Source organism: Staurois parvus, unplaced genomic scaffold, assembly GCF_062004578.1.
Source record: "Staurois parvus isolate SC_StPar_1 unplaced genomic scaffold, SC_StPar_1.0 ptg000723l, whole genome shotgun sequence".
NCBI classification, from domain to species: domain Eukaryota; kingdom Metazoa; phylum Chordata; class Amphibia; order Anura; family Ranidae; genus Staurois; species Staurois parvus.
The window spans coordinates 1724038-1741492 of record NW_028318519.1 but is presented as its reverse complement, the minus strand read 5'-3'; the positions used below and the strand labels follow the sequence as shown (position 1 = coordinate 1741492).

The 17455-nt window shown below is 43.6% G+C and overlaps 1 protein-coding gene across 1 annotated transcript in view; it reads right to left on the bottom strand.

Annotated features, from left to right (window-relative positions):
* Positions 1 to 609: 609 nt before the first annotated feature.
* The window catches only part of LOC149445375 (uncharacterized), a 193857-nt gene continuing 177011 nt past the window's right edge, over positions 610 to 17455 (bottom strand). Inside the window, exons 2-3 of the mRNA XM_089653871.1 lie at positions 15320 to 15801; positions 610 to 5252 (exon numbers count right to left, since the gene is read on the bottom strand). Of these exons, the coding sequence (XP_089509997.1) occupies positions 5096 to 5252; positions 15320 to 15795 (633 nt within the window). The 5' untranslated portion in view covers positions 15796 to 15801 and the 3' untranslated portion in view covers positions 610 to 5095. The remainder of the gene's footprint in view (positions 5253 to 15319; positions 15802 to 17455) is intronic.

The window sequence follows — 17455 nt, the reverse complement described above, 5'->3', positions numbered from 1 at the left end:
TCTTGTGCACCTGTTGTTAATTTCATTAACACCAAAGCAGCTGAAACTGATTGCCAACCCCCTCTGCTACTTACCTGACCAGATCAATATCCCAGGAGTTTCATTGACTTGATGCTATACTCTGACTAAAGTGTTCTTTTAGTTTTTTTTAGCAGTGTATAAATACAATATCTATGTATCTATGTATCTATCTATGTATCTATCTATCTATCTATCTTGTATCTGTCCATCCTTCTCATATCTATCTATCTATCTATCTATCTATCTATCTATCTATCTATCTATCTATCTATCTATCTATCTATCTTGTATCTGTCCATCCTTCTCATATCTATCTATCTATCTATCTATCTATCTATCTATCTATCTATCTATCTATCTATCTATCCTCATATCTATCTATCTATCTATCTATCTATCTATCTATAATATTATACTATATATACATGTATATATATGGTATATATATTTTTTTTTACACTGTGAAAAAGTAAGTGAACCCCTTGACAATTGTTGACTTATTTGAACAGGCAAATAGTAGATCTTGATTCATGCAGTGCCTACAGATGAAGGTGATATAAGAATATTTGAATAAGGACACAAGAAAAATTTGCTTTTTCCATGATTTATTCAACAAACATATCAATAAATGGTGTACTGTGGAGAAAGTAAATACACCTTTGGTATCAGAAGCTGGTATTGCCTCCCATAGCAGAAATTACATCTTATAGACATTGTTTTTTAATAACTGCCCACCAGACTCTGAAATATTTGACCACTCCGGAATGCAACATTCTGCAAGGTGTTTGTGGGTTTCTTTGCTATAATTGCCTGGTTCAAATCCTTCCACAGCATTTCGATGGGAATCAAATCAGGGCTTTGACTAGGACTGTCCATGGCCCTCTATGTCTTCATTTTTAACCATTCCTTTGTGGATTTCCTAAGAAATTATTGTATTGAAACAACCCAGTTCAAATAATTCCTTTAGTCAAATGACCTCACATTCTCAAGCACACTTTGATATGCAGAATGTACAGTTGACTTGTTGACTATAAGCTGTCCTGGCCATGAAATAGCAAAGCAATCCCAAACCATAACATTTCCAACACCATGCTTCACAGTTGGTATGACCTTCTTCTGAAATACTGTCTTCATTTTTTGCCAAACATGCCTACTGTTACTGTGACCAAACAACTGTATCTTTGATTGATCAGTCTTGAAGCCAGAAGGTCTGGTCTTTTCCTATATCTTCAATTGTAATCTTGCTCTAATGTTCTTTTTAGACAGCAAAGGCTTTTCCTAACCCACTTCTCATGCAGGTTGAATTGGTGCAATTTATTTCTGATTGTAGATGTATGCACTGTGTGACCCCCAACTGTTGTAAAAGTTACTTGAATAACCCACAATGAAATTTTGGGGTTCTTGGAGGCTTCTTTAAGCATCAGACGATCATCTCTTGAATTGAATTTGCTGAACTGGCCAGTCCTGGAGAAATTAGCAGTTGTTTAAAATCAACATTTCTTAGATCCTTCCCCTTACAGTGGAATCATTAAATACAAATAAAGTCTTTGTAAATCCCTTGCCAGACTTAAAAGTGGGGCTTTTTCTAAGTGGAAACATAGGAGAATGCAGTTCCGGCACCTCCAGCACAATGTGTATAATGGCAAGGGGTAGTGGGGAGGGCTGGAGAATCTATTATTGTTGGCTGCTGGGGGATCTATTGTTGTAAGGGGTCTACTGTTGCTGGGGAGGTCTATTGTTGAGGGAGGGGTCTATTGTAGCTGGCTGCTGAAGAGTTTATTAATTCCTTGGTGCCAACAGTACGCAAATATGAGGCTTTTTGGCGGATGGGCATGCCCTGCATACTCCCGATACACTTACTGGCGCCTCACAGAAAGGTCCAGATCACTACTTGTGATCGGGAGCTTTCCGATCATGTGCCCCCAGCGACAGCCAAACATGCTGGGCACATTACTCTAAACCCTGCATCACCTGACATTCACACCAGTGGCCTGCTGGAGGTCATTTTGTAGGGCTCTGGCAGTGCTCATCCTGTTCCTCCTTGCACAAAGGAGCAGATACCGGTCCTGCTGATGGGTTAAGGACCTTCTATGGCCCTTTCCAGCTCTCCTAGAGTAACTTCCTGTCTCCTGGAATCTCCTCCATGCTCTTGAGACTGTGCTGGGTGACACAACAAACCTTCTGGCAAGGGCACGTATTGATGTGCCATCCTGGAGGAGTTGGACTGCCTGTGCAGCCTCTGTAGGGTCCAGGTATGGCCTCATGCTACCAGTAGTGACATTGATCCTAGCCAAATGCAAAACTAGCGAAAAACAGTCAGAAAACATGAGTACGGGAAAAAATGTCAGTGGCCTGTTTTGGGGGTCTTCTCATTGTTGCCCACCTAGTGCACCTGTTGTTAATTTCATTAACACCAAAGCAGCTGAAACTGATTATTAACCCCCTCTGCTACTTAAGTGACCAGATCAATATCCCAGGAGTTTCACTGACTTGATGCTAGACTCTGATTAAAAAGTCTTCCTTTCATTTTTTTGAGCAGTGTAGATGTAAGCCGGCCATTGATCAGGGCTGTCTCTCTTTCTCTCTGCTGTGGAAGCTTGCTGCTAGGTGAAAAGGCTGAGTGATGAGAAACCACTAAAAAGATTCCTGTGCTGCCTGCCTGTTTTGGGGAACCCATTAGGATCTGACATGGGGGTTAGAGGTTTTGTTCCTTTCATGGTGACAACTCAAAATTTCAGAATTTTTTCCTAACTTTCATTTCCACTGACAATGGTCACCAGGAAAAATAGACATGGTGACAGCAGTTCCAGTCCTTTCCCACTCTATTCAAAATGAAAATTAAAAGTTTCAGCTTTAGATACACTCGAAATGGAGAAATGGTTGAAAACAAAAAATTGCCCCCTCCCCTTCTTTCTTCTTTTGTTCTTCTATTGCCTCTCTTTTTTTTTTCTTGCTGGACTTGCTGAAATTCTACTGCACTGTATTAAAGTGTTACTAAACCCACAACAGTAAAATCGGTCTGTATATGCAGTAAAGCGTGCTTGTTATACTCACTGTGGGGTTAATCATCTGCATTGTGTAAAAAGGATGTTTGATCCTGACTTCTCTGATCCTCCCCTTCTTATACTGTCCCCAATTCATCTGCTGATAGTACAGAGCTTTGGGATCAAGCTGCACATGCTCAGTTTGGTGTGTATTGCTAGATAGTTTGTTTTTTCTTGGGAGGGCCAATAAGCACTGTCCAGACAGAGGGTCAGAGGTTGGGGTGAAGCCTCATAAGACAGCCAGAGGAGAATGAAAACTCCTACAAGATTTAACCAGTGCTCAGCTGGACACTGATAGAAGTCACAAGACTGCCCTAACTGCTGATGAGAAAAGGTATATAGAAGTTTATATTTACTAAAAAAATGTAATTTCTATGTTCTGTGTACTGTGGGAGACCAGATATAGTGAATGCAGGGTCCGGGGAGAGCGGATATAGTGAATGCAGGGTCCGGGGAGAGCGAATATAGTGAATGCAGGGTCCTGGGAGAGCGGATATAGTGAATGCAGGGTCCAGGGAGAGCGGATATAGTGAATGCAGGGTCCGGGGAGAGCAGATATAGTGAATGCAGGGTCCGGGGAGAGCGAATATAGTGAATGCAGGGTCCGGGGAGACCAGATATAGTGAATGCAGGGTCCGAGGAGACCAGATATAGTGAATGCAGGGTCCGGGGAGACCGGATATAGTGAATGCAGGGTTCGGGGAGACCAGATATAGTGAATGCAGGGTCCGGGGAGACCAGATATAGTGAATGCAGGGTTCGGGGAGACCAGATATAGTGAATGCAGGGTCCAAGGAGACCAGATATAGTGAATGCAGGGTCCAAGGAGACCAGATATAGTGAATGCAGGGTCCGCGGAGACCAGATATAGTGAATGCAGGGTTCGGGGTGACCAGATATAGTGAATGCAGGGTCCAAGGAGACCAGATATAGTGAATGCAGGGTCCGGGGGAGTCCAGATATAGTGAATGCAGGGTCCGCGGAGAGCGGATATAGTGAATACAGGGTTCGGGGAGACCAGATATAGTGAATGCAGGGTCCAGGGAGACCAGATATAGTGAATGCAGGGTCCGGGGAGACCGGATATAGTGAATGCAGGGTCTGGGGAGACTGGATATAGTGAATGTAGGGTCCGGGGAGACCGGATATAGTGAATGCAGGGTCCGGGGAGACTGGATATAGTGAATGCAGGGTTCGGGGGAGACCGGATATAGTGAATACAGGGTCCAGGGAGACCAGATATAGTGAAAACAGGGTCCGGGGAGACCAGATATAGTGAATGCAGGGTCCGGGGAGACCGGATATAGTGAATACAGGGTCCGGGGAGACCAGATATAGTGAATGCAGGGTCCTGGGGTTAGTAACACTTTAAATTTTACTGTTCAATAAATTTTCACAAAAAACATAATGTGAGCTTGACAAATATGCCTCTCAGACTGCATTGTTTTCAGGCAGTCAGATCTGACTGGTAACCTCCAGTACACAGAGAGAACAACAGTTAAACACAGCTACTACCAGCAATAATAACCTTCCATTTGAGTATACATGGCTTCATCATATCTACATATATCATTATAGAGGTTAACATGTTTTTAAAAACAATATTTGTACTTGAAACATATATTTTCCAGGTGAATATCTAGAGTTTAGATGAGTATATCCTTTAAACTCGCTTTTCTACCAAGATTTGTTTGTTTTTCTCCAAAATGTATTGAAGCGGAGTAAACTCAGAATGAACAGGCTGCATGTGATCTGATCCCCAGAGTTTCTCATCCCTGCCACCTGTATGGTTTACTTTTCTGTGTAGACCGCACTGTCCTCCTGCACCCTGCCCTACATTATTTTATTATTGAGGGATAGTAGGCTACGAGGCCAGTGCTGGAAGGCTGTATAAACACATAAGACATTGGTTATAATTAGTCATTTAAATGACTCCTGAAAACAGCATCCATAGGGTGGAAGTTTTTTTTTTTTAGTGAAAGTTAGGTGAGTTGGCCGTCTTGTCACGGCTCCCATTGTGAAGGCTGCGGTCAGGATTTGAGGTTGTTTCTGTAGACCAGGGTGGTTGTCCTTTCTAGCTGTTTCTCCATCAGGAGGTCCAGGTCTTGGGAGGCCTTGTCCAGTTTCTCGGCCAGGTGAAATGTGGTGTCCAGCAGCTGATCCATCATGAGAAAGTTTTTCCGTAGTCTATGAAAATAAAAATAGATATTGTTTGTGAACATATTTGCATTTTTTTTGACAGTTTATTTTGACAGATCTGGAAAAGTCTGGCATTACCATGCCTATGGATTGGCTTCTTGTAGAGCTACCATCACAGGCGCACTGACCATTTGGAAACTCAGGCACTGCCCGAAGGCCTGGGGTCAGTAGGGGGCCTCATAAGATGCCCCTGGTACCTTAGGGAGGGAGAAGAGAAGAAGCCAGCTTTCAGCTGCTGCAGAGAGAGCCATACAGAGGATCGGTTCTAGTAATTACCCCCCCCCCACCCACCATGCCGGTCACCCTCCCTGCCCACATCCAATTCACCCAGCTGCCTTGGCCCCCCTGCTGGCCTGGGCCCTGTACAGGAGGACTAGTGGTACCCCCTTCTCTACGGCCCTGCCTCCAGGTAAACTTTTATTAAAGCTTACCTGTAGGTAAATGAATATCTCCTAAATCACCATTTAGGAGATATTCGATCTTTTTGAGAGCCGGCACATGCACTCTGAAGGACCGGCATACTTGTGCCCTTCCTTCAGACCACTGTGCCATGGCCCTGGACTACCACGCGACGTCATCACGGCTCGACCAGTCAAATGGTCGGAGCTTCCAAACCTAGAAGGGGTGAAGATGGAAGCCCTGTCAGCAGGGTCTCTAGAGGGCTTGGTTTTAAGGTAGGTCCATACTAGCCATGCATACTAGCACATTATAATATTACCTTGCAGGGGATTTACTAATTTTTTTTCAATAAATTAAATCATGTTTTTGGTTTGTGGTGCTCAGATCCAGTTTAGTTCCTCTTTAATTACAAAAAGTGTTTTTCCAATCTGATCATTGTAGAAGCATCTGATTATTGTAGAAGCATCTGATCATTGTAGAAGCTCCATCACTACCCCATGACACTGTTATGCCTGTAAAACGTGTAGAAATTACCCCTCCAATTAGTTTTTGGTTGATTTTACAAGGATCTCTGGAAATGATATCATCCTTCCTTTTATGAGATGCGTCCTACATCACGATAAGGAAGACAACTTTTTGTTCTGAAGCAAGTTAACCGTGAGATAATTTAATTCTGAGCCTAGATGTTATCCATCTCCTCCTAACCAAAGTGCTTTGTAGAACACATAAAGCAGATTCCCTTCTCTTTCGCGTCGGAAGCCAACTGAAGAATGTTTTCAGTAAAGTACTATCAAGTGAAAGTCTTTTTAACCACTTGCCGCCCTGCCACTGTACATATACGGCGGCAGGGCGGCACTCACAGGCAAAACCACGTTTTAAGACGTGTGTTTTGTAAACAAATAGGGGGCGCGCGAGGCGCGCCACCGCCCTATTTGTCCTGCAGATGTCAGTCGCTGGGTAACAGCCGCTCCTTAGCGGCTATGTCCCGCCGATCGGCGGTGAACAGTGACAGAGAGCACAGCTGCAGTAGCTGTGCTGTCTGTCACTTCCTTCTCAGCTCGAGGATGAGCTGATCAAGAAAGAACAGTTTCTCTTTCTCGATCAGCCTTGTCCCGCCCAGTACACACCCCCGCCCCCTAGTAAAACACTCCCCCTCACTCCTATAACCCTTCCCTGCAAAATAAAGTTAACCCCTTCCTCCCCATTGCCATTACTACAGTGTCAGCTTTTTTTTTTTGCACTGATCACTGTATTAGTGTTTTTGGGGATGTCAGTGACCCCAAGTCAGTACCCCCCAATGTCAAAATGTCCACCGCAGTCCCGCCATAAGTCGTTGGTCGCTGCCATAAGTCCCTGATCGCCGCCATAATTCGCTGATCGCCGCCATTATTAGTATAAAAAAACCCCTAAAAATCCCAGTATCTTTCCTGCCATTTGTAAACGCTATAACTTTCACGTAAACCAATTAATTTACACGTATTGGGTTTTTTTTTAGCAAAGACATGTCGCAGAATGCATTTTGGCAGAAATTTATGACTAAATTTGATTTTTGCATTTTTTTTTTACTGGACATGTTTTATAGCAAAAAGTCCAAAATATTGTTTTTTTTTCCTCAAAATTGTCAGGCTTTTTTTTTTATAGCGCAAAAAATAAAAACCGCACAGGCGATCAAATACCACCGAAAGAAAGCTCAATTTGTGGGGAAAAAAGGATGTAAATTTCATTTATGTACCATATTGCATGACTGCGCAATTGTCCGTTAAACTAGCGCAGCGCTGTATAGCAAAAAAATGGCGTAAATTGCAGTATTTATACCATAGTTTGTAGACGCTATAACTTCCACAAAAAGCAATCAATATACACTTATTGGGATTTTTTTTACCAAAAACATAGAGCAGAATACATTTTGGTCTAAATTTATAACCAATTTTGAGTTTACTATATATTTTTTATAGCTGAAAATAAAAAATATTGTTTTTCTTAAAAATGTTTGGCCTTTTTTTGTTTATAGCGTGAAAAATAAAAAGCGCACTGGTGATCAAATTACACCAAAAGAAAGCTCTATTTGTGTGAAAAAAAGGACGTAAATTTTGTTTGGGTGCAGCATTGCATGACCGCGCAATTATCAGTTGAATTAGTGCAGCGCCGAGTAGCAAAAACAGGCCTGGTCATTTAGGGGGGTAAATCCTCTGGAGCTCAAGTGGTTAATTTTTTTCCCATCAAATGTATTCATGGGAAGATAATTAACCTCGTTCACAGAGGAAGAGGCTATTCAGAGCAGAGCTGGAAGGTGAGCCACCTATCACTTTTAACCACTTCCTGTCTGGCCCATGTACATAAACGGCCAGACAGGAGCAGTGCAGGAGTGGGTGGCCATTTACAAATGTCCTCCCACATTCCCTGCCTGTGCACGCTCCCTGGGAGCGAGCAGCACCGTGATCCGGGGCCTGCTGTGTCAGGAGGAAATGCATGGTACACAGGGAGGGTGATGGTTGATGGACGAGGGGGGGCATGATCCCCTGTACAGATCTCTCTGCAGCAGCTGAAAGCCAGCGGGAGGGAGAGGAGAAAAAGCCAACTCTCATCTGCTGCAGACAGAGCTGTACAGGGGATTGGTTTCAGTAATTACCATTCACCAAACTGCCTGGGCCTCCCTGCTGACTTGGGGCCCATACGGGAGGACTGGTATTACCCCCTTAAGGAGGACCTGTACTGTGGAAAATGCCAACTGGGCGCAAAGGACTGCTCACTGGTATTACTTGTGGTCTCTCCGCAGACTATGTCTTGTTCTCTACTGTGTCTGTTAGTGGAGGTACCATCTTGGTGAAGGCATGGCTTGCTTCCTTATATTGGAGCTGCTAACCTTAGAACAAGTAAGGTAATGATGAACAAGTAGCAGGAGTGGCGGAAGAAGCACATAGCCACAGAATGGATGAAGTGGAAGCAGAGAGATCTTTGCACTGCAGGTCCTCAGGTACAGCTTCCTCTCCAGCAAGGAGAACAGAGAGCAGCACAATAGTGGCATCACCAAATCTTACTCCAAATCTGGTGAGACTAGCAGTCAGAGACTTAGACGGTCTCACACAGAAAATATTCAGCTATAAGCTGAAGGCATAGGAAGTGCAATGCTTTTATTAAGAAGGAATTCATACTCAGTTCATATTCCAAGCTAATTAATGGGCCTTAAACTTTTATAACAAAGAAAGTGACAATAATAACTTAATAATGAATATTTAAATTCTTACATAACCTAGACGTGGACTGGTTTCCTTTATGGTGGCTATACACAAATATGAATATAATCATACAACACAACAACAATTGACTAAGAAACAATCACAAACCAATCAATCATTTAATGAGCTCCTGATCGATCAGCCATGGTGGAATTTTATTGTTCATCTCTGATCTACTGAGCAAATAAAAGTCTGAGAACAAATTATAATACAGATCAATTAAATGATACATTTTAATAGATCAATTAATATCTTCAGTCGATCAGGAACCGGTGAACAATAAAACGTGTTGTGTCATTCAATATTTTAATCGATGACGAGCAGCTTGTTTGTAATCGACTGTATCTACACTGATCACAAATCCTGTATGGGATAGGAAGATCTTATCATGTTACTTTTTAACAGCCAAGACAAAGAGTCAGGAAGGGATTAATACAGACTGAAGCCTCCTGAGATAATGTCTTCTCCTCTATGGGCCATTATGGTCCTGTTATCTCCTGAGTGTATTTTATGTCTTTTGGATGCAATTATATAATGTTGCACTTTCCGGAATTGCTGTTTTCTACATTGTTACCTATTGTTCCCATCTATATTCTTTTATTAGTGTGGTCAGGGTTGTCATCTACATATCATTGTTCCTAGGCTCCTCAAGGATAGGTGCGGTGATTTTATCTGACCCATCTAATTACTGGACACAACATGGAGAGCAGTGCTGCCTGACCCCCCTGCAGATTCTGCATTTTATCCGATGAATGCGTTAGGCTTCAACTAAGCACTTGCAGCCAAATACTGCAGGGATAGGTATAGAAATGACTAGACATATGGTGCAGTTATTGCATTTTAATGCATCATACCACATGACCATCTAAAATGTTATCTTAAAACTTTTTTGGGGGCTAAAAAAAATGCATAGAAGGGGTAAGGAAAAAGAAAATGGTATAACATGCATTTTAATAAAGCAAAGAGTAAGTAGAGTATCAGAATCTGCTGCATGTGGTTTAAAGGGTCAGTCCACCCAAAGTGAAAGTTCAGGTAAAGATAAGGCATGGTGGAATGAGTTAGCCCTGGGCATCCTATATGTCTTGAATACTCCATCTTTGAGATTTTCCTGCCATCATTTCCAACTGTGCGCCCTCTACTCTGTGTGAATAGAGTCTCAGGATGTGCTGTATATCATAGAAGTTTAAAAGGACAGTCCACCTAAAAGGGAAAGTTTAAGTAAAGGTAGAGCTTGGTGGGCTGAGTCAACCCATGGCTTCCTATATGTTCTGGAAACTCCATCTGTAAGATCTTTCTGCCATCATTTCCAAATCTGTGCTCTGTGCTGTGTATGAACAGAGTCTCAGGCTGTGCTGAAATGATAGGGTCAGTCCACCCAAAGGTGATAGTTTGGGTATAGATAGAGCATGGTGGGCTGAGTCAGCCCCTGGCTTCCTATGTGTCTCGAACACTTCATTAGTGAAAACTCCCTGCCATCATTTTTACCTCTGTGTCCTGTGCTTTAAGTAAATAGAGTCTTGGGATGTTCTGCATGTGATAGAGGTTTAAAGGATCAGTCCACCCAAAAGTGAACGTTATGGTAAAGACTGAACATGGTGGGCTGAGTTAGCCACTAGCTTTCTATATGTGTTGGATACGCCATCTGTGAAATCTCCCTGCCATCATTTCCAACTTTGTGCCCTGTGCCCTGTGAATAGAGTCTTAGGATGTGCTGCATTTAATAGAGGTTTAAATGGTCAGTCCACCTTAAGTCATAGTTCAGGTAAAGATAGAGCATGGCGGACTGAGTCAGCCCCTGGCTTCCTATGTAATGAATACTCCATCAGTGCACTCTCCCTGCCATCATTCCAACAATGTGCCCAGTGCTCTGTGTGAATAGAGTCTCGGGATGTGCTGCCTATGATAGAGGGTTAAAGGATCAGTTCACCTAAATGTAATGGTTTAGGTAAAGATATTGCATGATGGGGTGAGTCAGTCCCTGGCTTCCTTAAGTCTTAAATACTGCCAACTTCCATCAGTGAGATCTCCCTACCATCATTTCCAAATCTGAATGCTCACCTAGGAGTTTTTGGTGAACGTTTGTATTCCAGCTCCTCCCATTATATGATTTTTAAAGGGTCAGTCCATGTAAAAGTGATAGTTTAGGTAAAGATAGAACAAGGTGGACTGAGTTACATAGTTAGTCTGGCTGAAAAAAGACACAAGTCCATCTAGTTCAACCATAAACTAGCCTTTGTCTTCCTATATGTTTTACATACTCCATCTGTGAGATCTCCCTGCCATAATTTCCAACTCTGTGCCCTGTGCTCTGTGCGAATGGAGTCTTGGGATGTGCTGCCTATGATAGGGTTTTAAAGGGTCAGTCCACCTATACGTCATAATTTAGGTAATGATAGAGCATGGTGGGCTGAGTCAGTCCCTGGCTTCCTATAACTTCTGGATACTCCATCTGTGGGATCTCCCTGCCATCATTTCCATCTCTGCGCCCAGTGCTCTGTGTGAATAGAGTCTCGGGGTGTGCTGCCTATGATAGAGGGTTAAAGGATCAGTTCCCCTAAATGTGATAGTTCAGGTAAAGATAATGCCTGGCGGGCTGAGGCAGCTCCTGGCTTCCTATATGTCTTGGGTACTTCATCAGTGAGATCTCCCTGCCATCATTTCCAAATCTGTGCCCAGTGCTCTGTATGAATAGAGTCTTAGGATGTGCTGCATATGATAGAAGTTTAAAGGGTCAGTCCACCTAACAGTGATAGTTCAGGTAAAGATAAAGCATGATGGGGTGAGTCAGTCCCTGGCTTCCCTAAGTCTTAGATACTTCAATCAGCGAGATCTCCCTGCCATCATTTCCAAATCTGAATGCTCACCTAGGAGTTTTTGGTGAACTTTGTATATTCCAGCTCCTCCCATTATATGATTTTTAAAGGGTCAATCCACGTAAAAGTGATAGTTTAGGTAAAGATAGAACAAGGTGGATTGAGTTACATAGTTAGTCTGGCTGAAAAGTCCATCTAGTTCGACCATAAACTAGCCCTTGTCTTCCTATATGTCTTACATAATCCATCTGTGAGATCTCCCTGCCATAATTTCCAACTCTGTGCCCTGTGCTCTGTGTGAATAGAGTCTTGGGATGTGCTGCATATGAGGTTTAAAGGATCAGTCCACCTAAACGTTATAATTCAGGTAATGATAGAGCAAGGTGGGCTGAGTCAGTCCCTGGCTTCCTATATCTTCTGGATACGCCATCTGTGGGATCTCCCTGCCATCATTTCCATCTCTGTGCCCAGTGCTCTGTGTGAATAGAGTCTCAACATGTGCCGCATATGATAGAGGTTTAAAGGGTCAGTCCACCTAACAGTGATAGTTCAGGTAAAGATAGAGCATGATGGAGTCAGTCCCTGGCTTCCTTAAGTCTAAGATACTTCATCAGTGAGATCTCCCTACCATAATTTCCAAATCTGAATGATCACCTGGGAGTTTTTGGTGAACCTTTGTGTGTTTCAGCTCCTCCCATTATATGATTTTTAAAGGGTCAGTCCACGCAAAAGTAATAGTTTAGGTAAAGATAAAACATGGTGGACTGAGTTACATAGTCAGGCTGAAAAAAGACACAAGTCCATCTAGTTAAACCATAAATTAGCCTTTGTCTTCCTATATGTCTTACATACTCCATCTGTGGGATCTCCCTGCCATCATTTCCAACTTTGTGCCCAGTGCTCTGTGTGAATAGAGTCTTGGGATGTGCTGCCTATGATAGGGTTTTAAAGGGTCAGTCCACCTATACGTCATAATTCAGGTAATGATAGAGCATGGTGGGATGAGTCAATCCCTGGCTTCCTATAACTTCTGGATACTCTATCTGTGGGATCTCCCTGCCATCATTTTCAACTCTGTGCCCTGTGCTCTGTGTGAATAGAGTCTTGGGATGTGCCGCATATGATAGGGTTTTTAAGGGTCAGTCCACCTAACAGTGATAGTTCAGGTAATGATAGAGCATGATGGGCTGAGTCAGTCCCTGGCTTCCTATATCTTCTGGATACGCCATCTGTGGGATCTCCCCAGGGGTGGACTGACCATTTGGAAACTCGGGCGCTGCCCGAGGGCCCGGGGTCAGTAGGGGGCCCCATGAGATGCCCCTGGTACCTTTTTCATAGGCTTTTTTGAGTTTGGGCAAGGACACAGGGGCCCCATGATCCCCTATTGCCCGGTGGGTCAGAAGGGGGCCCCATGAGATGCCCCTGGTACCTTTTTCATAGGATTTTTTGAGTTTGGGCAAGGACACAGGGGCCCCATGATCCCCTATTGCCTAGGGGCCCCATGAGTTGTCAGTCCGCCCCTGGATCTCCCTGCCATCATTTCCATCTCTGTGCCCAGTGCTCTGTGTGAATAGAGTCTTGGGATGTGCTGCATATGATAGGGTTTTAAAGGGTCAGTCCACCTATACGTCATAATTCAGGTAATGATAGAGCATGGTGGGCTGAGTCAGTCCCTGGCTTCCTATAACGTCTGGATACTCCATCTGTGGGATCTCCCTGCCATCATTTCCATCTCTGTGCCCAGTGCTCTGTGTACATAGAGTCTCAGCATGTGCCACATATGATAGAGGTTTAAAGGGTCAGTCCACCTAACAGTGATAGTTCAGGTAAAGATAGAGCATGATGGGCTGAGTCAGTTCCTGGCTTCCTTAAGTCTTAGATACTTCCATCAGTGAGATCTCCCTGCCATCACTTCCAAATCTGAATGATCACCTGGGAGCTTTTGGTGAACCTTTGTATGTTCCAGCTCCTTCCATTATACAGTAGTCTCCATGCTTTCAAAGCAATTTAAAATCCAAAAGGTAGAGCAGGTGGGGGGGGGGGGGTGTAGTCCTCTTTGCTCTCTTGCTATAGGAATGCTAACATGTTGCTTTAAAAAAGTCCTGGATTCTTTCTTAGATACACAGAATATAACTGGATACTAACATTTATAGGTAAAGTTGATCCAGGGAATATCTGATTGCCTCTCGGGGGAATTTTTTCCCTGCAGGAGCAAATTGGATCATGCTTTGCTGGGTTTTTTTTGCCTTCCTCTGGATCAACTGTTGGTGTAGGATTATAACTTTTGTTTTAAATGGTTGAACTGGATGGACTTTTGTCTTTTTTCAGCCAGACTAACTATGTAACTGCATTTACTATATAAAGTATGTTTGCTGTATGAGGGTATAGGATTCAAGCGGTATACAGACTTTTCATTAAAATTTTTTAAATGTAAAATTTTTTTAGTTCTGGATAGAGTGGGGAAGGGTTGAAACCTCTGTCTGGTTTTTAATGCTGTCTGTGACCCTGCTAGGTAAATTCCAAGGATGAGCACAGTGTCTGGTGCAAACATAAGAACACTTGTTTGGCTGTTTGGATGTGTATGGCATTTTTCATGGATGAATGTAATAGCTTCTGGCTGTCAATAGTTGCACAGGAGGCGGTGGGTGCTAGCCCCTGCCTTGTCCTTACCAACCACTGAATTCAACCGGCCCATTCACTTACATGGCCAGGAATTCCCGAGCCATGTAAACAAATGGGCGATAATCGGAGGGGTTACATCACTGTATAAATATGGCCACATGCCCATATTTGGGCAATGATGTCACCACCATCACTGCCCCTTCCATTGAATAGCTAATGGCAGCTCAGGGAGCTGTCATTTGGTTAGTGGTAACGTTGGGATTAGTCTTGTGTGCTGGTTGTCGAGCTTTTTTTTTCCGGTGAGGCTGTGGGCAGCAGGCATCGTGATTGACGATGGATTTACATATTTTGGGGGGATTTTTGATTATTTTAATAAAAGGCTCATCACACATTGGAGTTCCTTTATTTCTGGGTTACATTTTTTTCCTGAATGAGTAGGGTAATTATTATTCAAAGGGGCTTCTAGATTCCAATAAGCCCTTCTCCTGCAAACCCCCACAGCCATTGGCCAAGGTCATGGGGAAGAGGGTCTTGTCCTCATCCAGATAAGGACAAAGTGCTTCGCTAAGGGAGGACACCCCCCCGCGATCTTGAGGACATGTGACCTGATATGGTTCAGGATGGGAGCAGGGGGTGCATCTATCTCCTTTTTCACTTTAGAGGCAAAGTGGAAGCAAATCAATTCACTCAGCAGATTGCGAAGTTTTCATCCTTCTGCTCTCTATGAATCGGCCCAGTCTGGGTGGAATTTACATTTGGATTGATTGATTTGCTTGACTGTAGAGCTGGTCAAACACCTTGAAATCTGAATGTGAAATCTTCTTTAGATCTACCAAAATTATATAGGCTAAACTCTACCTTAGCAATCCACTCTAGTATCTAGTCAGGTAGGCTCTTGTTCTACATAACTATTTGTAGATCCAAAGAACATTGTTCACTCAGATTTTAGGACAGTAAAGTAGAACCCAACAGATCTGATTCCTACTTTTTCTTCTCATCAGGAACATCTGAGCCATCATCGTCCATTCGTGTGTGGAGCTCATGGATGACTTTGTTCAGCGTCCCATAGAATTCCTTGTTGTCATCTCGTATTCCTTTATTATGATCTGCGATGACCTCCTGGTAGCCTAGGTCCTGAGCGTCGGCATTCACTGTGTACTTCAAGCTCTGCAGAACCCTGTTGTGGTCCTGGAGAAGGTTCTGAAGGTACTGCAGATCCTCCTTAACACTCCGACCATTGTCCTCCCTTGCACAAGACTCCTGGCGAGGCGTCACGAAGGTCATCTGACACTTATTGGTGGGCGATGGGTGATGCTGTGGCTCCTTGGGCTGGTCTTGCAGGGTGGTTGGAAGGTATCCAGAGCCTAAATCAGCCAGGGCTTCATCTCCACTCTGGGCTGAGCTGAACGATATGGCAAGCCACAACGTCAGTGCCATGCACAGTGCCCAGTACAGCCGCATGGTACCCTAAAGGCAGAACATAAATTATTAGTAATGTTAAAGTGTGATTCCACCTTTGTGCATTGCTGGATGTAAATGCAAAATTAAGTGGATCTTCCACCTTAAAGGCAAGATCTCCTTTTATAAGGTGTCTCCCTTCCTAAAATGCTGCATAAAAGTATGTATGGAGGGAAAATAGTCAGATAATTGACTTACTTTTCCCCGACTTCCATGGTACAGAGGGTGATACCTGGAAATGTTGAGTAGCCTCAAGAAAAGACACTACATCACAGTGCAGGATCACTTTATCGTGAGTTTTGGGCAACTTAACATTCTCCAAGATCTGGCCTGAGAATGATTCAACCCCTGCTAGACAATATGGGAGAAAGCTGAGGAAAGGTAAGCATATTATCTGTTTTTCTCCCCACAGGTGCTGTACGTTTATGCAGCATTTTGTGGAGGGGGACAACTTGAATGAAAGGATCTTGCCATTGAAGTGGAAAATCTGCTTTAAAACACAATTCACCAACATGACTCTTTTGCTTATTGCTGCCCCTCTAAGTCCATGCAGACTTTCTTTTCTCTAGATGTATGTCCAAGCAATACCAACATTTACCCCCAATACCTTGTAGTACCCACTAGATCATGCCCCAACAATTATTTTTCTTTCCCCTTGTTCTTGGAGCCAGAAACACCTTTTATTACTCTCTATGACATCATTATTATTATTATTATACAGTATTTATATAGCGCTAAAAAGTTTGCTCAGCGCTGTACATTATAGTGGGAGACAGTACATGAGACAATACAGTAACAATACAATACATGAGGGGTTTGAGGGCCCTACTCCTTGGAGCTTACAATCTAGGAGGGAGGGGATAGTGGTACAGGAGGAAATGGCTGTGGGGGATGGAGTGGTAGGAGGAGTGGAGTAGATCGGCTGTTAGGTGAGGGCGGGGTAGTGTAAAATTTGTGCAGGGGCAGCAGCTGGGAGGTCAGCTCCAATTGTTGTAGGTATGCCCCCAGAACTACGTTTCCCAAAAGTCCCTTCCCTAAAAAGGGCAGGCTCTTGGGAGTCAAGATAGAAGCATTATTTTGCTGGGAAGGAAATCAATGTGTAGATGTGGGGAGGGACAGGGATGGGTGGAGAAATGACAGTGTTCTGCAGTCCAGCAGAGGGACATCTTGGCAGGGCTGACAACGCTGGTGCAGTCCAGCAGAGGGACATCTTGGCAGGGCTGACAACGCTGGTGCAGTGCAGCAGAAGCACTGTGTAAGCCCAAACAAGAAGCTGACAGCAGCAGTTGAGGGGTTTGCAAACATGCAGTAAATCTGACAAGCCATTTCTTGGCTACTAGCTTGCTTTCTTTCCTCTCCCCCCCCTGTGCATATGAGCATTCCACCATGTTTCCCAGGCTCCACTGTCCCAGGTGCTGCTCGGTAGAGGGGAGGGAGACATCTGTTTACTGGTCCCCACTCTCTAGTAAGAACCCAAAACGATGTGTATTACATCACTTTCAGGTTCAACTGTCACTTCTCCTGAGGAAGAAGCTAATGGAGAGCAACCTGTGCTCCTTAGCTGCAATGGAGGGAAGGTGAGACATCCAGGGTCTAAAAAGATCCCTGGTGTTTTATTAAAAAGAACAACAAAATAGTATCACATTGGGAGATTTTGGTCCCC